Here is a 24,281-nt window from a genome sequence, read left to right on the forward strand (position 1 = left end):
CCTGCCGTGGGCGCATCCCGGCCTCATTCTCGCTTGGACAGATGGGCTGGGATTCGCCAGCATGGCTTTGCAGCGGCTCATCCAGATAGGCCCAGCGTGAAGCCCGCTGTGTTTGCCCCTGACCTGCTGACAGCCATCCTCTGACCCCCGTGCCCACAGTCCCCTTATCCATTGCCGCCTGCCTTCCACACCTGCTGGGTGGTTTCATCCACGGGGAGCACCCTGCGGGGTTGTTGTTGTTTTTTATGTTTATTTTTAAGAGAGAGAAAGATAGAGTGCAGGCGGGAGAGAGACAGAGAGAGGGGGAGACACAGAATCCGAAGCAGGCTCCAGGCTCTGAGCTGTCAGCACAGAGCCCGGCACAGGGCCCGAACCCACAAACCCTGAGATCATGACCTGAGCCGACGTCGGACGCCTAACTGACTGAGCCCCCACGGCGCCCTGCACCCTGCCTTTTTGGTCCTGTCTCACCTCCTTATTCCCAGTGAACACACTGCTCCTTCTGGCCCAAACCAGACTCCTTTCTCCAACAACGTATCACCCCTGTGGATAGTGGACACGTCACACCTGCCTCATCATGACAGTGAGAACAGTCTGTCCTACTCCTGTTGATGATCTGGGCTTGCACCTAATTCCCCCTCAGGATTCTTTCTTGTGAATGAAGGTCCCGACTGAGGAGGGCGAGAGGCTTGGGAAGAGGAAAGCAGATACTCAGATTTGTGTGTCTCCCGTTGTGTCACTCGTGCACAAAACCTGCCTTCATCCCACGCTCAGTTAGACTGTGACTGAGGCACCTGTGACTCTCCACTGTCCTTTGGCTCTGTGTCCCTCACACACAACTCAGGGGAATGGGAAGGAGAACCGGGATATAGCCGTTGAGGTTCCCACGTATTTTAAGAGATAAACCGAATTTTCACGCAGGGAGACGGCATCACAGGCCCCCCAGGGGACACCGGTTACCCAGGAACACCGGGCACGAAGGGCGCTCCAGGAGAGAGGGGCCCCCCGGGATTGGGCCTGCCCGGCCCCAAAGGCGAGCGCGGTTTCCCTGGAGATGTGGGATCACCTGGACCGCCAGGCTTTCCCGGGCCTGCTGGTCCCCCGGGTGCTCCCGGACAGATAGGTACGGAGGAGTCCTCTCTGTATCTTTCAGTCGTGGGACCTTCCCCTTCTTCAGCAAATGTATAAATTCCCCTGGCGTCACGGGACAGTCCATGTTGCACCATCAGTCATGGGCACAGACAAACCAACGCGGGGTTTTCCTGGCCGACCACAGTCAGGTCACCCTCGGGTGGGCCTGTCCCTCCGGTGCCCTGGTCACAGGGGCTCCACACATCGTTCAGGCATGCGCTTCTGGATTCCCTGCCGTCCCAGCCGCCCCCCACCCCCCGGCCCCCTGGCACACGCCCTTGGATAGGTTGGCAACTCTCGGTTGCTTCAGAATCGCCTCACCCCTGCATTGTGTCTTGCTCCCAGACTGCGATACAGGTGTGAAAAGGCCCATCGGAGATGACGGACAGAAGACTGTGCGGCCAGGTACCGTGATAGAGACCAGGAGGCTCTAGGACACTTGAAAGCCTTGGGTTTGTAAGATGGGCCACTAACGAGTGAGTGGCTGCCATGAGCTCCCGCAGGTTGGCACCCCTCCGTCAGCTCGTCATCCGGGGGAGGGGACACACGGTGAAACACGGACCTGCCAGGCTTCCCACCAGTGCGAAGCCCAGGCTACGGTGCTGATAAAATACTGTCACACTTAGAGTGTATGCATACATTCATGTGTGTGTGTGTGTGTGTGTGTGTGTGTGTGTGTGAGCTGTATTCGCTGGCTGTGTGTGGCGAAAACTGCTCCAGATGTCTGTCAGAAGAGAGTGTGCTCTAGCGATGAATGAGTGCTAGAAAGCACAGGCGCTGCCCGATAACAAAGGGATGTGCAGGGACCCTGTGCCGAGGCCTAGTGGTGGCAAAACAGAGGGGAGAGATGCCATCAGAGGCGGGCCCAGCTGGCACAGAGGGCCAGAGTCTCCAGGGCATGTCAGGAACCGCAGTGGGAAGCCAGGAGGTGTCCAGAGTACGAAGGGCGTGCCAGCCTCGGGAGGGTTTTGAAGAGACCGGCAAAGAGGTTGGCGCAGAGTTCAGGATGCTCGTAGAACATGTGGCAGCAGTAGGTCCCAAGCGGCCGACCAAAGTTTGGGTGTGAGCCTTGGGATCGAGGTCAGGGTCGGAGACGTAGCATCAGGACATGTGGGTCTCCTGTGTGAGGTGGGGTCGACGTGCAGGGACAGACCAGGCACGTGCGTGCAGAGCAGGAACGTCACCTGCAAGCCTTCGGAGAGCTGGTGGGAGCGTCCCTGGGCATGAGGGTCTGGGGGGGAGGCCGTGCCCTTGGGACATCCTGTCCCTCTATTCTGATGAGCTGGGCTGGCCAGCGTGTGCCTCGGGGACCCCTAGTGCGTCAGAGGAGGCCAGGGCCCGGGCAGACAGACAAAGCACGTCTTGGAGAGCTGCTGTGTCTGTGAGGGGCTCTCTCAGATGAAGGCCACAGTACCACCACGTGATGCCCCCACCCTCATCCACACCGCCCGAAAGTGGCTGCAGCCCGGGTTTCATTTCTCAAAGCAGCTAACGCACGCGGCCAATTCTGAAACTATTCAAAGTCACAAAGCAGAAGTCAAAGAATTCCTTTCGAAACTGCAAGCTATCTCCATCCACTGGTGACCGTTCCCGGACACAAGAAAGGCAGTCACACTGACAGACTAGGATGGACCCAGACTAGCTCAGTTGTGCCCAGGTGTCGCCCTAAATGTGGGGATGTAGCATCGCCAGCCCCATGCTGGCTTTATTGGACTGGGTCGACTTTGTTGGCCTTAGTACTGATACTCCGATTCATTGCACGGTGAAACTAAACCTTCCTTTACGTTAGAATCAAGATTCATTAAATCGTTAAGTTACTCTGATCACAGAGTGGTAGCCGGTTTTCAGGGCTGGTGCTTCTGACCCTGGCAGGGCCCACAGCCGTGAGAGTCGGTGTGAATGATCGTGCTCCAGCTTGTCTGTCTTTCTTCCTGTCTCTTCCCAGATTGCGTCGGAGGACCCAAGGGAGCGCCAGGCCTACGGGGACCCCCAGGCCCCACAGGTAAACGGGGTGTCTTCCAGCCTCCCCTTGTGTCCTCCTCATCCTTCTGGCCCCTTTGCTCATCCCCCTGCTGCCCCTGCACCCCTCCCCGCCTCTGGACGTTGCTGCGTTCCGCAACCTTGGCACATGACCGCAGACCTCGGTCACCTGGGTAGGGAGGCGGCCTTTTCCTCCTCGCCGTGGAAAATGCATGTGGCGACTGACGCCTAGTTGAGCCCCGGGCTAGAGGAGTGAATTCTTACTGCACAGAACCCAGCCCCCGCCACGGCACCAGCCTCAGTGGGCACCAAAGAGTGGCAGAGACTGGCTCGCCGCTTCCGGACTGGAGGAAGCTCGCTTCTGTGCCACTTCTCCCCCTTGGTGTCCCAGCCTTTGTGGGATGAGCCTCTGGGAGGGGATTGTTTGTTCTGGGTTTTGACGGAGGGGAACAGAAGTTCACAAGGCCAGCGGTGCATCTCGGCAGCCCCGTGTGGCTACTGGCACGGACCCATCACCCAACCAAGCACCCGCGTGACTGGAGCAAGGCTCTCAGTGGCAGAGCCCAGCGTGGGAAGCCGTCCACGCCCACCTGCAGCGTGTGTGGCTTTTCAAAAAAGATAGCGGGCGGGGTCGGGGCAGCCCCACCACTGGGTGACGCCCAGATGTCTGTGTCCATCAGCCCAGGACAGAGCAGTTCAGGGCCCCGGGCAGGTCCTCCTCTGGGCAAAGGCGAGAGCCTCGATCATTCAACAACTCGCTCGGTGCTGAGAGCATGGGGCACATGGCCAGAGCCCTGCCGTGGGGCCCGGCTCTCACGCTAACCGGCAGCGGGGCCTTGGGCATCTCTCTCCTCCCTTGTGGAACTTTGTCCTCTTAGCTGTACCAGAGGACTAATACAGGCGTTCTAGACTCCTCCCACTTTGCAAACGATGCGCTGGGGGTGAGGTCCAGTGTCAACTGTGAAGTGCGGTGCTGAGCCAGTGCGAGACAACAGTCAGACTGGAAAGTATGTTGCCTCACGGTGTGCGTCCCCGGAGCTTAAGGGCATCTCCAGGACTCACGGTGATGCGGGATCCGGGGACAACAGGACAAAATGCAGAAGTGTCATATGCACGGAAAGCAGTGTTAGATGTCCCTGTGTTGTCCTCTGAGGACCCAGCGTGTGTCTTCCTCACTCCGTTATCTGCATTATCCTCCCTGCTCTAGCTCTGGACGTCTGTCTGTCCACAGGCTTTCACACGGCCACTAACACCGGGGCCCTGGGGTCAGCAGCCTGCAGAGGGACCGTTTTCGGCAGAAACTGGGTGGAAGCAGGGCCCAAAATACACAGGAATTGAGTCTGAGGGGAGGATTTTGATTGCATTTTAAGGACATGAAGCTGTAAGGAGCTCGTAGAGTCCACGTGTCTGGTGCAGACTAACCCTCGGTCCGGAAGGTGATCGTGAACTTGCACAAAAGGGTCTGTGGTGCTTCCCGCTCGTGGAAGGGACGTGCCCGTGACCCCGTAGCAGCAGGACAGCCCAGAGGCCACGTGCTGGGTTGTGTGTCCTGTTGGGGCTCGGCTGCGCCCGCCCTCAGGCCCCATGGTGGTTGCCTTTCAGAAACGGACTCACCTCACGCACCTTCACTTCAGACAACCTGAAAGTGTGTCTTTTGCTTTGTTTTGTCCTGTCTTGTCTGTCGAACTTGGAGCTCGCGTGGGACGTCCTCTGTGCACAGCCCTGTCATCCCGTTCCTCACTCACTCGTGTCACAGACGCCCAGGCGTATCGGAGTTCTGAACGAGCACGTTGCTGTGTCTCTGGGTCTGAGCCCACCCCGTTCGTCATAGAGCGGCAGGATTAGACCCGCGGAGTCATGTGTTAGCGAGGGCGTCGGTAGACAGCGACTTCTGGTCCCCACTGAGCCTTCCCCATCTCCACGGCCCAGCGTAGGGGTCTGTTTAAAGTCATTTAACTGTGCTGAGCCGCTGGTGATCTGAGGGGGGCGTTTCATCAGTGGAATGAATCTGTGCATTTATTTGCAGTGAGTAGAGGTGAGCTTGTGTCCTCACCCCGTGTGACCTCCCGAGTCCAGCCTTGCCTCGACGGGAGTGTCAGGGAATGGGGCCCCAGAGGGGGCCTGCGGGGTGCCACATGTGGCCCCCTGCTCCCCTGCCCCAAGGGAAGGGTGCCCACAATTCTCTCATGACATCTTTCTGTCCCCACATAGAAAAATATTGAGAATTCCAGGAGGCTGGCTTTGGCCCCGTCTACGTGATGGCAAAGCTCCAGCCCAGCCTCATACTTTCAAGGGCATCTCTAACAGGACGGCAGCTGGAGAAGCTAGAACCCCTAGTGAACCTACAGACCTCCCCGCCCATCCCCTCGCCGGCCCCTGCCCTGCACGCTGCCTCGCACCCGGCAGGGAGGAGGCTGCTGCTCTCACTAGTGTTTGCAGGGAATCTCGGTGATTCCCGGTGCCCGGCCACCTGCAGTAGGCAGGTGTACTGGCTGTGGTTTCCGAGAGCCTCTGATGGAAGGGAATCTCTGAGGCTTGGACCAGACAGACACAGAGATGCCCGGGGGAAAATCCCTCAAGTTTGCTTCCCATGGGAAAGGATTCAGGTCAACAACGTCCGGTAGTAAAGAATTAGTTCATTTATTTGGTGTGAGGTTTCGTCTGGTTTTGAGTCTAACACATTCATTACAAGTAGTATAAGTCAACATCTCTCAAATCTGGATAAATTGGCTCTGGATGCAGCAAACTCGAGGGAAGACTTCAAGTGAATTCTGGTAGCGACTGACCAATACAGCTGCCGTGGTCTGTGGGGTGTGCAGTGGGATGTGGCCAGAGGTCGGAAGTGCCCAGTGTTGAGGGGCACCTGGGGGGGCTCAGGTGGTTAAGCATCTGACTCTCGATTTCAGCTCAGGTCGTTTTCTCACAGTTCGTGGGATCAAGCCCTGAGGCAGGCTCTGTGCCAACAGCAAGGAGCCTGCTTTGGATTCTCTCTCTCTCTCTCTCTCTCTCTCTCTCTCTCTCTCTCTCTGCCCCTCCTCCGCTTGCACTCTCACTCTTTCAAAATAAACTTAAGAAAAGTACGTGGCATTTTACATTCACATTCCCCGTCCTCATCATTTCCTAGACCATGCTAAGTCAGGTGCTAGACCTGACCGTCTTCCACGCATTTCCGGCTGGGGTTGCACATGGGGCTCTGACCTGTGTCCTGCTTTCTTCGGTTTGCTTAGGTGCCAAGGGCCTCCCAGGGATACCAGGACCCTCAGGAGCTGACGGAGTACCAGGGCTCAAGGGTCTCCCAGGAGACCCAGGTCGTGAAGGATTCCCAGGACCCCCAGGTAAGGCAGGGGCGGACCCCCACACGACCCTTAGGTTCGGGAAATGACTGTGTGTGGCATGGGTGCCCCAGCTCTATTGTCTTTGGACACTTAGAAGCTTTCAACGTGTGCTCAGTGACCACTTTGTTCTTGCGGTTGGGAAATTAAATTCTTGACGTTCCCATCACTAATGTCCTGCTGGAGTTTGCATGAGACCCCTGCAGCTCCCGGAGGAGAAAAGAGGTGGGTGTGCAGAGCGATGTCCTCTGGTTGGTGTGAAACATTCTGAGGGCAACACAACGCTCCCCTCTTCTGGGACTGTCAAAGGCATGGAGCCCTCGGTCGTCCATTCCAATCTGCTGATCACGCACCAGACACCACACAAAGGACACCTGTGTCCACTTTTCACGGCACTGCCTACTCACTCTTCAGTGGGCGCTTGTCTGAGCAAATGGTTCCATCTACATTTGACGTGGCAAAGAATTACAGAAACCGTGGGTGGCTAAGAGAGCATAAGACGGCAGGGAGTGAGCGTGTTGCCAGTAACTGATTGTGGGGAGACGGGTCGGCACTCCCACTGACATGGTCCCATGTCCCCAAGCACCCGCCGACACGGTCCCATGTCCCCAAGCACCCCCTGGCACAGTCCCATGTCCCCAACCAAGCACCCCAGCCACAGTCCCATGTCCCCAAGCACCCCCCGGCATGGTCCCGTGTGCCCAAGCACAGGTGCCCCGCGCAGTTGTGGCTCCAGCAGTGTGAGCGGACATGGCTGTGTTACTTGGTGTGCAGAGGCACACAGTTTTAGAATCGTGTTATTTTTTTTAAAACATTTTTTTTAGCGTTTATTTATTTTTGAGACAGAAAGAGACAGAGCATGAACGGGGGAGGGGCAAAGAGAGAGGGAGACACAGAATTTGAAGCAGGCTCCAGGCTCTGAGCCATCAGCCCAGAGCCCGACGCGGGGCTCGAACTCACGGACCGCGAGATCGTGACCTGAGCTGAAGTCGGACGCTTAACCGACTGAGCCACCCAGGCACCCCAAAAACATTTTTTTAATGTTTATTTATTTTTGACAGAGACAGAGCATGAGCAGGGGAGGGGCAGAGAGAGAGGGAGACACAGAATCCCAAACAGGCTCCAGGCTCCAGGCTCCGAGCCGTCAGCACAGAGCCGGATGTGGGGCTCGAACTCACAGACCGCAAGATCATGACCTGAGCCAAAGTCGGACACTCAACCGACTGAGCCACCCAGGCGCCCCTAGAATCGTGTTATTGAAACAGGGACTGTGGAAGTCGCTTTGGCCCAAGGCCAGATATCCCCTGCAGGGTCCTGGTCAGGAGCCCCTCCAGCCTCTACTGGAATCACTCATTGGGAGGAGTGAAATCTGCCTCCAGCAAGTTTACCCCCCACACAGCTGGAGACAGAGGCCACACGTCCCCTTACACACCACATGAACGGGGCAGAACTGCCCCCAGGAGTGCAGACCGTCTCTTTATAATGTGACCTCCAGCATTCGGATTCGTCTGCATTCCCTACAAACCAGTCTCAGGAAACTAAACAGAACAGTCCAGACATCTGGACGATCGCACAGAGCCAGGCACCGTGGTGTCCTGAGGTTTAGACCCTCAGCAGATATGTTCGGCAAAGACTGTCTGAATTTTGCCCCTTCCCTGTGTCACACTCTGGCAGTTGGTTTAACCCTAATTGGACCAGTCTGGGTCAGTCCTGGTACCTCTTCCCCCCAGACTCACTGCTCCGGACATGGGACTGTGCCGGGGGGTGCTTGGGGACACGGGACCGCAGGGAACATTCGCCCTGTTACCTTTCGCGACAAGTATCTCCGTGTCCTGTGACAAGAGGGAGCGTGCTCCCTGTGCAGCATGGGGCTGGTGAAAACCTGCACTGGAGACAAACACGGGAGAGTTTTCATGCCAGCACCAGAGGACCAGCCTGTTGCCCTGCTCTGGGGGCACCCAGACATTGAGGAGTTAGGGCACGGTCACTTCGGTCCTGTCACACACACCAAAGCAAAGTGTGAATTTCTTGAGAGGACAGTAGTTTGTTAACACCTGCTTGCCCTGCGTGGGAAGGGGACCCGGTCACCAGCTGGGTGCCAGCCAGGCGGGCGTGAGCTGTCCAGAGCACACTCCGGTGGTAGAGACTGAGCAGGATGTGCCCATCACCAGCACACGCGGGGGGGCGGACGGTGTTGATGGGAAGCCTGTTCTGTACTGAAACGTGAGCCCGTAAGTGAAGGAGGAGATCGGGGTAGAATGGAGGAAAGGGGTAAGTGAGGAACTGGCATACTCTGATTTTGCACACGTGTCACTCTTTATGACACGGAATGTGCCACATGCAGAAGAAAACCAAATGCCCAACTTTGAAGGCTGCAGAACACAGAGTCTACTCCGGATGTCAGATCCACATACACACACGTGCCCACGATTTGAGCCCACGGTGCCCACGTACGGCTTTGAACGTCTCCATAAAAGCCGAGTCTCTACTTTCTGTGAATAAATCACATCACTGAAGTTCTGGCATTGGGTCCCGCTCATTAATACTCCCATAAAGTCCAGATCTGTTGTTCCGTGTTTCAGACATGGCCGTAGGGGTCAGCCCATCTTGCAGGCGGGCCGTGGCGAGCCTTGTCCTGGGAAAGGCCCCGGACCCCGCGTGTGGGGTCTCTTTTGCCGGGTCGACCCTTCCTTCCCAGCATTCCACAGCCACGGCAATAATGACCTCAGAAAGCTTTCCTCCTGAACAGACACGTGACCGTCCACTCTGAGAGTTCAGTGTCAGGTCACATCAGGGATGAGGACACGGGAAGGGGAAGTGGTCTGGGACAGGCACTGGCATGTGACAGCCACCGTGCTTCTATCCAGACGTGGACAGTTGACCGTGAAAACAATAGGGCGATTGGCCCCCTCCAGAGCATTTCCAAACGGACTGATGGTCAGGGACTTGTGACCAGGGAGGTGGAGCTCGGGCTTGAGAGACCTGGTCATGTCATTCTCACCCCAGGTCTTTGTCCCCACTTGCACACATAACTTGGAAGGTCCATAGAAGCCATTCTTTGGGGATTATTTGATCAACAAGGGAGCCCATCAAATAGGAAGATTCATATCCAAGAAGCAGGTGGTTCTAAAGGCCTTCACGTTAGCCAAATGGTAGGGCTGGGGGCCAGATGGCGGAGGGGGCAGAATGCTGTGGTCCCAAGGTAAGTGATGGGACCGGGGCTTGAGCCAAGGCACCCCGACTGCAAATCTTGCTGTCTCCGGCCTCTCTCCTATACCTCTCTTGGGCCATCATGGTACTAACCTGTGTTTCCTTTCAGGGTTCGTGGGGCCCCGAGGATCCAAAGGTGTGGCGGGCCTCCGTGGCCCAGATGGACACCCAGGTCCCACCGGTCTGCCGGGGCCCGTCGGGCCCCCAGGGGACAGGGGCCTTCCCGGAGAAGTTCTGGGAGCCCAGCCTGGGCCCAGGGGAGATGCTGGGCTCCCCGGACACCCTGGGCTGAAAGGCCCTCCGGGAGAGAGAGGTCCACCTGGATTCCGGGGTAAGTCCTGGCGGTGGGAGGAGAGCGGGGGGCCCGATCCCACCACACCGTGGGTTCCGAGTGTGGGTCTGAAATCCCTCCTGAGGATTTGATGAGAAGCCACAGCACACGTGGTTTCTGCCCCACGCTCAGTACCAGTGTTCCTTCAAAGCGGGTTAGGACGGTCATCAGCATCCTGTGACTTACCTTTTCACAGCCAAGAAAGATGGCCATTTGAGACTCACAGGTGCAGATTAATGAGACGCACCCTCTGCTCTCCAGCGGGGCGTGAATGGGGGGCAGGGGGGCTCGCTGGTGCTTTCAGGGAATGTGTTTGGGTGGTGAGAAGAGAGGAGGGCCAAGCTTGGGAAGAGAGCGAGGCAGGAGACAGAACTGAGCTGGGACACGCTTTAACTGGATGGTGTAAAAACGGACTGGTGTAAAACATTGCTTTTTAATTTTTTTAAATTGTTTAATGTTTATTTTTGAGAGACAGAGACAGAGCACAAGTGGGGGAGGGGCAGAGGCAGAGGGAGACACAGAATCCGAAGCAGGCTCCAGGCTCTGAGCTGTCGGCACGGAGCCCGACGTGGGGCTCGAACCAACAATCTGCGAGATCGTGACCTGAGCCGAAGTTGGACGCTTAAGCGACGGAGCCCCCCAGGCGCCCCTCATGTAAAACACTTTAGTGTTCCCAATATCCTCAGTGCACGTTTAGCAAAGTGGGAAGGCTGCTGGCTGAGGAGTGAAGTCCCCAATCTATGCAGAGCTGGCATTGAGAACCGCAGGCGCCCTCCGTCTGTGAACGACCGTCACTAAAGACCAAGCATTTCTGTTCAGTGCACCGCGCACGGGAGACACCAGGCCAGTGGTGCTCCTGTTCAGATACCCAGATGCAGGCAGACCCGTGACTTTGCGTATCCGCCACATGTCTGCTCCCAAACCCGGGCAGAAGGGGCTTCCTGTGGGGCAGGGAGCGGGCGTCCCGTCCTCCAGTGCCATCAGACCTCGCCCGGCATCCTTTACACAAACACCCGGGCGGGTGAAGCCGGTTGTCCACAGGCAGGCGAATTCAGCAAGCTCAGGAGAGCAGTGGTGTTTGGGGGAGCCCGTCAGGTTCTAGGAGGCCTGGGGCTGGGGCGGGGAGGGGAGACGGGGCAGGTGGGTTTCCATGTTGATCACGCCTGCCCTGTCGGCTGGCCAGGAGAACCCCCAGCGTGGGGGCCGGGCTTCCCCTAGAGACCCACGGGGAGGAGGCCCAAAGAATGGAAGGAGGAGGCTAAGAGGGCTAGAGTGCACACACACATGCTCACACTTGCACAATTCACACACACACCCATGTGTGTGCACACACATGCTCATGCGCCCACACACTCATATACACGTGCTCGTGTGCGTGTATCCACACATTTGTACGCACACACACCTGCTTGTGCATACATGATGACAGACCCACACGTGTGTGCCCACACACTCTCACTCACACACACTCACGATCACCCTCTTACGCACAGCCAATCAGCTGCACAGGCCTGTGTAGAACCATCAAGCAGTGGGGACCCGATGCCAGGACATCCGGGGCTGTCCCTGCCAACCTGGCCACCTGCCGGTAGGGATGGAACACATGGCGTAACTCGGCGAGTGTGGACACCGGGGACCACATGCGTCAGCCTCCCTGGTGGCTGTCTAAAGGCGTGGCAGGCACTGTGTCCCCAAGAGTCGGGGCTGCTGTCCGGCTGCAGAAACTGCCCACAGGCTCTTGACAGGGGGCACTTGTGATAGATTTTCTAAATGTAACTGTTTCCTGCGGACGTCAAAACACCTCAGCAGGACAGCAACTGACAGCAGGTTTACTTTCAAGCGTGTGATGGTTTCCCATGGCCGAGGCCACCTCAGTCCAGCTTGCCCAGGCAGAAATACTGTCAGTACAAGCTCTGACCTCAGAAGCATCGGAGGCTTGAGAACCTGTTTCCATGTCGTCCGTCCTGCCTGGGCCGTGGGGCCATGGCAGGTGGGGTGCATGAGGCCCCGTGGAGCCCGGACGCAGCCTGGCGGAGCGGAACCCCTGCATGAAGTAGGGGTGCGGGTCCACGAGTTAGATGCTATTTTGCTGAGGGAAGCGGATCCTTGGTAGTTGTTCCTTGTTTGGCCCGTGTTCTGGAAATGGCTGTTGGCTTAAAATCCTGAGTTCCAGGATCACGACAGAAAGCCGGAGGCACAGGCCGCCACACCGGATTGTTTTAAGGCGGCCGCTGAAGTAGCAGCGGCCGGTTCTCCCTCCTTCCCCTGCATCATGTCCTGCCCACTCCCCACTGCTGTGAAGGAGGCGCTCCCGAAACCGTGCCTGGATGCCCTCGCCCCTGCAGCCTGGGCTCCCGTGACCTTCCTGGCTGGGCTGCCTCCGTTCACCAGCCCGAAGGGTCCTTGCGGGTGAAGGTACCTGCCCGTCCTCATGGAGCACGGCATCGCGGCAAGAGCCTGACTCCCCGGTTAGACTTGAGCGCCTGCAACACTGCCTGCCGTCTGACACCCTCGGCACCGTGAGCTGTTCCCTCCAAAGACAGAAGCAGAGCGGGAACAGTGCCCTCAGATCCCATTGTGAAGCTGGAAAACGGGAGGACGTGCATCCGTGCCTTCCCAGAGACTTACTTTCTGCAGCCTTCTGCCCCGAATCCGCCCCGCTGTTTGCAGACCTTCCTCCCCCGTTCTGCCCACATAGCAGATAAAATTGGGACTCAGGCTGGCAAGACGGATTCTGAGTTGGCCCAAGACCGGCTTGGCCCCTCTTGCCAATGCCCCCTCCGTCCCCCGACTGGTCCCTCCTCCTCTCGGGTCGGCCTACACACTCGGGAGGGTGGTCATGGGATACGTGAGCAGGTGCACTTAAAGGTCACCCGACAAGCACTGTGAGATCACGGCCCCTCCTCCTATTCACTGGATGGATGTGGCCAACCTCAAAGTCCAAGAAAGGTGAAAATGCCTGAATGGAAGGAAGCTGGGGGACTTAGGATCTAAAAACTAGAAGATATATGCTCACATGACTACTGGGTACGGCAGGATATTCTGAACGTAAAAGCAAGGGAAGAAACCGTGCCCGGGTGTGTGCACACACGTGCACCTACACATGCGCGCACACCGCATTAAATTTCCGCGCGAATGCTAATCTTCATGTCAAAAGCAATGAGAAGAATTTGGGCAGCAAAGTAAACTTTACGATAGCCACGAAGAAAGAGTAGCCAACGTGTATGAGGAATGCTAAAATCCATAATAAAAATATCAAAATCCCCAAAGGAAAGTAGAAGCACAGAACAAAAATTGCATTAGAAGGCGAACACCAGGAGAAGGAAACATCACTCACACCAACGTGCAGGTAGACGGGTATCTTCCTTGCCAGGCTTCTGTTCCCTTCAGCACCAGCCCCACGCCGGGTGAGCCCCCCAGGACAGGCGGGGGGCAGAAGCCGGAAAGCCGTGCCGTAGTGTGTGTGGAAGGCAGTTCTGACCCACGGAGTCTGTTTCTAGGGCACCCTCCCGAAGAAATGCCCAGCTCTGTGCTCCAAAATCAGCTTCCTCACGGCACCGTTTGTTGCACGGCGTGTGTCCACACAACATGATGCTATACTCAGGCAGCCGTTTAAAACGTGAAGAATGTTTGTGGGGGGGGCGGGGGGCGCCTGGGTGGCTCCGTTGGTTGAGCGTCCGATTCTTAGTTTCGGCTCAGGTCATGATCAAATGTGGCAAAATGCGCAAAAGGTAATGTCAGCTGGGGAGAAAAAAGCCAAAAATTGAGCTCCCAGCGAGGGATGAGGTCTGTGAGCCTCGGTTCCCAGGTGTGTTTGTGTGAACAGAGGCCGGAAGGACATACACCAAGCTGTCAGTGGTGGCCCCTGGGGGACAGCCTGAGCTACTGTAATACCCTTGATACTTCTGTGTATTTTCTGGGCTTCTCACGGTCTAGAAAATAATTGCGTCCTGTTTGTATAGAATGAGCCTGAGAGGTATGGCCTGTGTGCAGCGAAGGGTGTGGGGTCGGCCTCACGGGGCTTGTCTGGTGTCCACAGGAAGCCAGGGCATGCCGGGAATGCCAGGCCTGAAGGGCCAGCCGGGCTTCCCAGGACCCTCGGGCCAGCCAGGCCTGCCCGGGCCACCAGGACTGCATGGCTTCCCAGGAGCTCCTGGCCAGGAAGGGCCCTTGGGGCTGCCAGGCGCCCCAGGCCGCGGAGGTAAGGATCCCCTATCCCATGGAGGGGGAGGGGTCTGGCCTCACTTGCACAAGTGAACTGGCCCCACCCTTCCCTGGGGGAGTTCTCAAACTGGGCCCCAAGGACCCTCCCCCCACCCCCGCCCCAGAGCTGCGAAGGATCTGGAAAATACCCACACTGAGCAGCTGGCCACTCCTTCCCGTGCTTGTCCCCCCCTGTGTGTAGGTCCTGGTCTCTTCTCATGAGGACACCAGTCACATGTGATTAGGGCCCATTTCACTTTAATTAAAGGTGCTACCTTCAGATACACGCACACTCCCCTAACTGGGGGTTAGAATTTCAACATAGGAACTGGTGGGGGAGGGGAGGGAGACACAGCTCAGCCCATAACATGTTCCAGAAACAGGACACGCATTGTGCCAAACGAGAGTTCACACAGGCCGAGAGACCTGCCCGTGCTCCGTACCTCGTGTATATTGGGGTTCTGGCTAAGATGTCACTTAGGAAAAACGTGAAATTTCCACTGCAGAATCACCGCTGTTCTCTGAAGGGGGGAAATTATTTGTTTTCTAAAAGTGAGAGAACTGGGGAAGAACAGGAGCTTCCTTGGGGGGAAAGGGGGGCAGGAAGCAAGTGGAGGCCAGAGGCCATCCCCCCCAGGTCCACCCACCAAGAGACAGCCCTGGAGGCTGGGGCCCAGATGGCCCTGGGGGTGGGTGCTGTCCCAGGTGAGGGGTCCGAGAGGCATTTAGCTCTTCCGAGTTCATTCGTGTTTTTCTACTTTCTTTCCTCCTCTGCCTTTCAGGTCTGCCTGGGGACAGAGGGGACCCAGGTGACATAGGCATCCCCGGCCCTGTGGGCATGAAGGGTCTTTCCGGCGACAGAGGTGACCCTGGTTTGTTGGGTGAGAGGGGTCCCCCAGGAGGCCCTGGATTTAAAGGAATGAGCGGAATTCCCGGTGTCCCCGGACCCAAAGGTGAGGATCGGCAGACGGGGCACTCCCCCAGGCGGGTACCGGGGTGACCGGGACTCAGGATGGCTGCAGGAGAGGCCAGCCCCTCACCAGCCCCCAGGAGGTGTCATACCTGGGAAAGCCGGCCCGTGCTGCCAGGCTGGGTGTGACGGACATGCCCCCAAATGCCCTGTCCTAATTTCCTGAGAGCGAGGGAGCAGACTTGGGGTCTGCGTGGGAGATTTGTGTGGAGGCCCCCAGAGGCTGGTTGCATATCCCGAGGCCTGTTGGCTAATACAAAACCAAAACCAGGAAAATGCTTGGTCACCAGGGTGGGCTTATTTGTACACAAACCAGTTTTCCTAGAAGGGGAGCCCCTGGCCATTGACTGTGGGGCCACACAGAGATGTTTGTCCTTCGGTCCTTCGGTCCTTCGCGGTTCCCGTGCTGGCTGCAGTGTTAGCGTCCTCTCCCTGAGGCCCACGGACCTCGGCTACCCCCTGAGGCCCACCAAGGACCTCGGCTGCCTTGTGTGTTTCCTGTGACCATGTACATCTGCCTGATGCCTTGTCCCTGGGGGGCAGTCAGCCGGCGGGTGACCTGAGGAATGGGGCCCCGGAAATCCCTAGTTTAGGTCAGGCACCCTACTACCCGAGCCACTCCTCAGGAATGTCTCAGACAAGCAAGATGGAAACACCCCGTGTGTTTCTCCAGGCCTAACCCAGCACTTTTCTCGTTTCCTCTGAAGGCAGTAGAGGTTCACCCGGGATGGACGGTTTCCAAGGCATGGTTGGGCTCAAGGGAAGAGCTGGGCTTCCGGGAAACAAAGGAGAGGCCGGATTTTTTGGAATTCCAGGACTGAAGGGTCTGGCTGGTGAGCCAGGTGTGAAAGGTATGTCCACCTCTCTTAACATTGTCCTGACAAGGTTGGGACCCACTTTTGTGGGGCGTAGTGCTGCTTGGACCGAACCTTCCAGGAGCCCAAAGCTGGGCACAACTAGAAAAGAAGGAGACTGGGGTGCCTGGGTGGCTCAGCCGGTTGAGCATCTGACTTCGGCTCAGGTCATGATCTCGCTGTCCGTGAGTTCGAGCCCCATGTCAGGCTCTGTCCTGACAGCTCAGGGCCTGGAGCCTGCTTCCGATTCTGTGTCTCCTTCTCTCTCTGCCCCTCCCCTGCTCACACTGTCTCTCTCTGTCTCTCTCTTTCTCAAAACTAAATAAACATTTAAAAAAAGAGAAAAGAAAAGAAGGAAAACTAACAAAAATCAGAAGGCTTTATCTCTGCCTCAACCCACCAGCAGTATAATAAAGGAAGAATCCCAACCAAAGGAAACTAGCTTGTTTGGTATTCAGCAAAAGTTTTTATGGAGGTATAATTGAATACAACTTTAGTTTCAGGTGCATGGCATAACGATTATTTGTATATACTGTGAAACGGTCACCACGTAAGTCTAGTTAACATCTGTCACCATACATAGTTACAGAATTTTTTTCTTACGGTAAGAACTTTCCAGGTCTACGATCTTAGCAACTTTCAGATACGTAGGTCAGTGTTATTGGCCATGGTCACTACATGGCACATCACATCCCCATGGCCTGTATTTTTTACACAAAGGAAACTGTTATGAACAAAACAGGCAGCCGCATCAAGGATCTCATAATGCGTCATAAGAAACGTCCCACCATGATTATCCCATGATGAGCGTGAGGTCAGGGGAAGCCAGGTGAAAAGCAGAAGACAAATTCTGAAGGAGGCGAGCGCCATTTGGCAAATGGGGACCCAGTGTTCCCGGTGGAGGGACTGTGCCCACGAATTGTGCCACAGACGTGAGGCCAGTTCAAACCCCGGTGCGGGGGCATCTCAAGACCCCAAACATGAGGCTCCTTGTTTAGGAAGTGTATTCCAACGAGCCACATTTTCATGACTTTTGCTCAAACGCCCTTGTTCTGAAAGTGTCATCACGGCCTCTAAACCTGTAATTATAACACCACGTGCTGATGAGAACGTGGGTATCACACGCTGCTGGCGGGAACGCGAGATGCGTGGCCAGTGTGGACAGAAGCTTGACGGTGTCGTGGAAAGATCAACACAGGCACCCAGCACTTCCGTCCCGAGGGAGTGAAAACATGCCTTGTATACGGACGTTCAGAGCAACTTTGTTTATGACAATCAAAAGCAGAAACACCCTGGATACGCGTCGTGGGTAAATGTGGTGTCACATGAATGCTGGCCAGCCGTAGAGAACAAGGGCCTCTCACACGCTCAACGTGCGTAAAACTTGAGGACATTTTGCCGCACGTGGTCTGCTTCCCTTTACGTGAAACATCCGGAACAGGCAAATCTAGAGACGGAATGTGGATTAGTGGTCCCCCGGGGCTGGGGGTGGGGAGCACTTGGGGTGACTGCTGATGGGCACGGGGTTTCTTTCCAGGGTGATGAAAATGTCCTAAAGTTCGATAGCGGTAGGGGGCGCGGGTCCACACTTGGCTCGCGTGGAGAAGGGGCTGTGGGAGAAGACAGGCGTTTTTCATCAGCCTCGGCGTCTCTCGGAGGCCCCTGCCCGGCTCAGGCCCAGTGGGGGCTGCCAGGGAACGTGCCGCCCCAAGGCTCAGAGCCTCTCGGGACGCGCTTGCCGGGATCGCAGCGGGCGAGTGGCCCAGAGGCCCATGGCGAGACCGCATCCTGTTCCCTCACAGGCAGCCGCGGGGACCCGGGGCCCCCAGGACCACCTCCCATCATCCAGCCAGGAATGAAAGACATCAAAGGGGAGAAAGGAGACGAGGGGCCTATGGGGTTGAAAGGCTACCTGGGCCTAAAAGGTGAGCATCGCCGCCCCTCCCCGCCCACCCCTCTCCGCTTCAGGAGCAGCAGGGTCTACTCCAGATGCCGCTCTGCCCAACACAGGCTTTGCCATGTCCCAGCCCTGGGCCCCTGACACCTCAGCAAGTGGGCCCGCGGCTTCCCTGCCGCCTGAGTGGCCTCCCTTTCCCACTTTAGGATCCGCAGCAATGGGAAAGGTTGGGGCGGGTGCTGCCTCCTCACACTTGGGTCTCCCCACAGGTGTCCCGGGGATGCCAGGGATCCCCGGGCTGTCTGGAATCCCCGGCTTGCCAGGGAAGCCGGGCCACATCAAAGGAGTCAAAGGAGACATCGGAGTCCCGGGCGTGCCCGGATTGCCAGGATTCCCTGGCGTGCCTGGCCCCCCGGGAATCATCGGGTTTCCCGGGTTCACAGGAAGTCGGGTGAGTGGCACCTCTTACTTCCCAGCCCCACCTCTGCTCCCGACCAGAGATTTGCTGGGGTGCGAGTGGTCGAGGGACAGCTCCAGAGTTGGGTCCCCGGCTCGGTGTAAGGGGATGCTGCTCACACCAGCCCCAGTGGTGGTTTCAGTGCCTCCCACGCTGCTGGTGGCCTTGGTTGGCAGAGGCGTGGCCTCCGTGCTCTCTCACGGCCCCCTTGGGAAAGCTACACGTGAATGTACAGCCATCAAACTCTACACGTGATCGTGTGTGACATCAGGACGGAGGACCCATTACTGGGTCACGGAGTGGACATCACCCCGGCCTGCCGTTCACTGGCTCCTTCACCCCACGCACGCACTCTGAGTGCTTGCTGGGTGCGGGCGCCGAGTCGGGGTGACACAGACGCACGGTGACCCCGGGCGGGGCTCCCGTCTGTCCACACCTGCCTCCTCGTCTGTGAGGCTCACGACACAGCTACCCTGCGATGTCACTGGCCGGGCGGGGCGTGGTCCGTGTAACGTGGCACAGAGGGGCCCTCGGTCAGTTCTACTTCACGAAATTACCCCTTCAACCTGTTACAGCTAAAGGTACTTTACGCTCACAGTCCTCAGCATGTGATGCACTCGTTTCTGGCGCTCACAGTGGGGTTCGCCCATTTTGGGGAGATCGGAAGGCCTGGCCACCCTGTGGTAAACCTCTAGTAACAGCCCAGCTCGGCCTGTGTCTCGCCCACCTTCACGTACGCGACGCCATCTGAGTTCTTTGGGTGTCTTCCTTCCGTCACCCGGAACCTGATGGGACCTGTGCAGCAGGTGTGTGCCATTATTCGGGTCACTTAGAAAGGATGCGTGTGTCTATCGAGGGGCCCAGAGGATGGTGTTCCCAGCAGCTTCTTTCCTAACAGCCAAAAACTGGGAGAGCCCAAATGCCGGCCAACAGGTGAGCGGACACGGCGCGATCCGACCGTGGACGAGCACTCAGTGGTAAACAGGGAAGTGCTGATAAATGCACCGACCCAAGTGACTGTCACAGACTTCACGTCGAACTGAGCAAGCCAGAAACAGAGTACAAAGGATGCGATCCCACGGGTGTAGAAGTCCAGAACCGACCAGACAATGTGACAGAGGTCGGTCAGGGATTAGGGACTAGGAAATGGCGCAAGAGAACCTTCTGGAATGCTGAAAATATTCTGTGTGTCTATCTGGGTGGGACAAGAATACAAGGTCACGGAGCGGTTGAGATGAGTTCACCACACTGGTGTGTGTTACTCCTCAGGACAGGAAGCTTTAAGAAAGGAAAAGAGGGAGGGGGCCCTGGGCGCCTCCATCGGTTCAGCAGCTGACTCTTGGTTTTTGGCTCAGGTCACGATCTTATGGTTGTGGGACGGATCTTATGGGATCAAGCCCCACGTTGGGCTCTGTGCAGACAGCATGGAGCCTTCTTGGGATTATCTCCCTCTCTCTGTGCCCCTCCATTCCCCCCCTCAAAAATGAGTGAATAAACTTAAAAAAAAAAAAAGGAAAAGAGATCATCATGTGGACAATGATGCAGCCTCTGGCACAGCGTCCCCACCCCCCACCCAAAGGGGAGCTACTCTCGTGGTCCAGAGACTCAAGTTAGCCATGCTGGGAGAGGTAACCGTGCACAAGTCCCCACTAACGCTGCCGTGTAGACCAGAGGATCAGGGTGGACCAGGGGGCCGCCCTCCGTCTGAGGAAGAAGCCCCTTCAGAGAGGAAACCAATGGTTTGCATGGTCACAGAGCCACCCAGACACCACCCCAAGTTCATTATCAGGAATCAGCATCACTGGAGGGAAGTCTCATGTCTGCAGATGGAGTGCACAGCCGTGCAACATCCAGAGCAAGCTCGGGAATCCAGCAGCCCAAGTTCATATCCCAGTTCTACCGCTTACTAGCTGAGTGACCTTGAGAAATTACTTAGCCTCTCTGTGCCTCAACGTCTGTCACATGCAAATTCATCATACCTGCCTCTGAGACAGGACCCAACACGGGTGCCCGTGCACAGCTGAGCAGACTGTGGGACGCGATCAGCCACGAGTGCCGCCACCACCGTCATGACAGTGACCCACATCATCTACATACTTGGTTTCAGTAAAGCTTTACCGCTCAGTAAGAACGGGGGAGCAAACCACCTGCTATCATGCAGAAAAACGTGAGGGGGGTGCTACAAAATGATGACGTAACAAACAGCGAGATGTGGTTTTAGCAAACCAAGTAGCTGGACGCCCTAGCCCTCCTAAATTATAGACTTATTTCATGAACAGCCTCCTGAGATGTTTCCGTGTCTGACTTTGCTGTAGGGCGACAAGGGAGCTCCGGGGAGAGCGGGTCTTTACGGCGAGGTTGGCCCCACAGGTGATTTCGGTGAGTGTTGCCTGGATCATGACCGTAGGGTGTCCACCATCCAGAGCATTCCGGGCGGGTGTGGTGACGAGCCCCGGAGATGCTGGCAGGAATTTTGAAGCAAATTCTTTATCTTAAGAACGTAACACAGGGGCGCCTGGGTGGCTCAGTCGGTTGAGCATCCGACTCTTGGTCTCAGCTCAGGTCTTGACCTTAGGGTCGTGGGTTCAGGCCCTACATTGAGCTCTATGCTGGGCATGAAGCTTACTGAATGAATGAATGAATGAATGAATGAATGAATGAATGGTAACACAACAGAAGTTGCAAAGCTAACCCCCTGCCATTCAGAAGAATGGTTGTCAACCATCCTTTCTGCACATCAGGTGACATTGGAGACACCATAGACCTGCCAGGAAGCCCAGGCCTGAAGGGGGAGCGAGGCGTCGCTGGAGCACCAGGTACCTGAGTCGTTCCCGTCTCCCCTCTCAGGACAGCCCTGAGCACTGGGTGTGCCTCACTCCCGAGCTGGCCCGGCCCAATGTGTCTCCACTTGTAGCACCGTGGGTCCCGTTCCAGGGAACGGTTTGAGGTCTCCAAGCCCAATGCTCAAAGAAGAATTTTTAATTCAGTTAAACCTGAAGACAATGTTAAGAAAGCTCTCTCTGTCCCTGAGAGGGACACGGTAGGACACGAAGCAAATGACACAATGGCCAGAGTGTGTGATAGGCAGCGAGGCGTTTGCAGGAGGGCACCGGGAGTCAGGCACATGCCCTGAGCAGGGCGACAAGGCCCCCGATGTCACGGGGCAAGGGGAGGGGTGCCTCGCGTGGTACAGTAGCTCACTCCTCCTCTCTGAGTGTCCCTGAGGCCAAGGTCAGCATTCCCACTAGTGGGCGCCGGGGACAGATGCATCCCTTCTGGGGATTTTCTCTCGGGGGACCCCTCACTGCTTTAGCTGCCTGGAGCCCCAAGTTCTCTTAGGGACAGCGCTGGTCGGGGGAAAGCGTCTGTCCGTGTGACTGGGGCATTCAGGCCACGTGGAGCCAGAGATGGTCCATGCCTCCCGGCTGCTCTGGGCTCATTGCACATCTATCATTGGTTTCACGGTGGCTTTCCACCCAGCCACACAGGCACCCTGGACTGCCTATATCTCCCCTTCTACAGAATTTTGGACAATTTGGTTTATAAAAGCAGGAACATGAGACCATCTTTGCTCCATGGTCACTAACAATGACCTCGTTTATTCACCTGAAAATATGTCGGGGAAAAGAGGCTGTCCCCACCAAGAACTCCGGCTGTCACCCCTCAACCGTGTAGGTGACTTAGCTGTGGGCCCAGGAAGTAGGGCTGTGTCTCAGGACGTCAGTTCCAGGCACAGAGGGGCCATGACACGTGTATCAGGCGACCGTGGGGTCCATCTCCCTCGGACCAATGAGGGCCGCCTAAGAGGTCAGCAGCAGAGGGGGCGGCCGGAGGGGCCCTGGTCAGACTGGCTCCTATGCAGTAGGGGCCTCAGGGGACTGGGGGGGGGGGGCAGGGATGGGGAGGAACGGGGTTCAGGCTGGCGTCCCCGGGATGAAGGTACGCGGGACTGTCTGCAGGGAGAGCACGCGGCTGGTTGGGGTTTGGAGAGGATTCTTAAAACACTAGAATAACTGATAGAAAGAAGCCGAACTTCTCAGGTGGCTCTGCTTCAAGACCACACAAACATTAACAGTACCTTTTATGAGCAACTCAGAATTGAGGAGACCCTGGACGAAAGTGATTATGTGGGATGTAAGTTGATCCGAAGTTTTCAAAATCCTCCAGCGTGCCAGAAAACACCGCAAACGTTTGACCCGGAATACTGTCACTGGTGAAGGCAGGGTTTCTAAGTCTGCCTGATGGCCATGGCGGAGTCTCCTGACGTGCTAGTTGAAGATGCAAATTACAGACTGCCCTGGCCTGCTAAGCCATCCCTGAGACAGAGGCTCACACATGTATGACCGATTCCCCAGCTGTCCCCGACACACCACACGTGAAAAACCACTCCGATAGGGGCCCTAGGTAGTGATCTTGGCGAGGTGCTCAAAACACAGTGGCCTAGAACATCCACAAGAAGTATCTCATGGTCTCCAGGGGCCAGGAATTCAGGAGCGCCGTGGTTCTGACCCCGGGCTGGTCTGGGACGGGAGGGCCCATCTCCAAGATGGCACCCGAGAGCAGCTGTTGGCGGGAGGCCTCAGCCCCTCACCACGTGGGCCTCTCCCCGAGCAGCTTGGGTGTCCTCTCCAGAGCCAGCCACCCAAAGAGGTGACAAAGTGAAAACAGGGATGCATGACACATTCTATGGCCGATGAAGTGACACAGTGACCTGGGGTGACCCACGTCGGCCCCATCCATGCCCAAGGGCGTGAATACTAGGACGTGGGGCCACTGAATTAGGTAAAACAGGAGTCAGGGAAGGAACATGTTGAGATAAGGAGCCATTCACAGCAGAAGCAGCCGTGTGAAATGACAGCATCCCTTACCTGGCGTCCCCTTAAGCCCCAGGGAGGCAGTGTCTGCTCGGCTCCAATCAGAACTCTGTGCTTACAGGTCTAAAGGGATTCTTTGGGGAAAAAGGAACGGAGGGTGAAGTCGGCTTCCCCGGGATAACAGGCGTGCCAGGCGTCCAAGGCCCTCCAGGACCTAAAGGGCAAGCAGGTATGATCTCTTGCTGTCACACAGCCTCCCCACGTGTGCCCTCCCCCCACAGCTGGGCCTCCAAACCTCAGGACCCCAGGACAGAGGTGGCCGGTGTGCCTGTGTCCTAGTCTGCCACGATCACACCGCGCCCCAGGAAGCTGGCCCTTGCGTGTTACCCGTGACCCAGCTCTGCCTTAGGACCGAGCTCGTGGAGAGGAGCAGGCGGCCAGCCGCGGGGACATGCACAGGAACTGACGCACGAGTTCCTATGGCCGGTGTCTCCCTGTGAACGCAGGCTGAGTTCTGGTCACAGCACCCCTTCTGTGCATCCGAATATGCAGAAACATGTTTGCGGATCCCGAGTTAGCTTGGAAAGCAGACAGGGGGGCTACTTCCCCGCTTTTTCCTTGTTGCTGCTTTTGTTTTGTTGTTGCCTTGCTTTGCGTGGGACCTGGGAATCCTGAGGCTGATCCTTCAGGGTTTCCTGGGTTCCCTCCGGACTCCCACGCAGATGGCAAGACAATACTGGGAGAACACAGGCCGCTCTCTCTTTGGCAAAGCTGAGCTACCCGCCCTCAGCCCGTACGTGGGGCATGTTTCCAGCTGGAAGGAAGGCTCTTCCTTTCCCACAAAGGCCCTCCTCCTCCAGGCAGAACCGAGCTACAGACCAGGGAGGCCCTGGGGTTCCTGGGTGCTCCTGGGGGTTCCAGTCCCACTTAAGGGTGTGTCTATACCCCCAGGCTTCCCAGGACTGACAGGGCTGCAGGGGCCGCAGGGAGAACCAGGGCGGACAGGAGCGCCCGGTGACAAAGGAGACTATGGCTGGCCGGGGATCCCAGGCTCACCAGGTGAGAGCGTCTCTCCCTCTGCAGACACGAGCACCAACTCAGA

The 24,281-nt window shown here is 57.0% G+C and overlaps 1 protein-coding gene across 2 annotated transcripts in view; it reads left to right on the top strand.

The window, feature by feature from the left end:
* The window catches only part of COL4A2 (collagen type IV alpha 2 chain), a 172,749-nt gene that overhangs the window by 135,769 nt on the left and 12,699 nt on the right, over positions 1-24,281 (top strand). For both annotated transcript variants that reach the window (XM_053217819.1, XM_027065217.2), the window contains exons 25-38: positions 922-1,123; positions 1,477-1,536; positions 3,077-3,133; positions 6,339-6,446; positions 9,763-9,984; positions 14,024-14,185; positions 14,970-15,140; positions 15,865-16,008; positions 17,814-17,936; positions 18,178-18,359; positions 20,681-20,744; positions 21,107-21,181; positions 23,301-23,408; positions 24,131-24,238. In XM_053217819.1, coding sequence (XP_053073794.1) covers positions 922-1,123; positions 1,477-1,536; positions 3,077-3,133; positions 6,339-6,446; positions 9,763-9,984; positions 14,024-14,185; positions 14,970-15,140; positions 15,865-16,008; positions 17,814-17,936; positions 18,178-18,359; positions 20,681-20,744; positions 21,107-21,181; positions 23,301-23,408; positions 24,131-24,238 — 1,786 coding nt within the window. The remainder of the gene's footprint in view (positions 1-921; positions 1,124-1,476; positions 1,537-3,076; positions 3,134-6,338; positions 6,447-9,762; positions 9,985-14,023; positions 14,186-14,969; positions 15,141-15,864; positions 16,009-17,813; positions 17,937-18,177; positions 18,360-20,680; positions 20,745-21,106; positions 21,182-23,300; positions 23,409-24,130; positions 24,239-24,281) is intronic.

The sequence above is a fragment of the Acinonyx jubatus genome, chromosome A1 (assembly GCF_027475565.1).
Source record: "Acinonyx jubatus isolate Ajub_Pintada_27869175 chromosome A1, VMU_Ajub_asm_v1.0, whole genome shotgun sequence".
Classification (NCBI taxonomy): Eukaryota; Metazoa; Chordata; class Mammalia; order Carnivora; family Felidae; genus Acinonyx; species Acinonyx jubatus.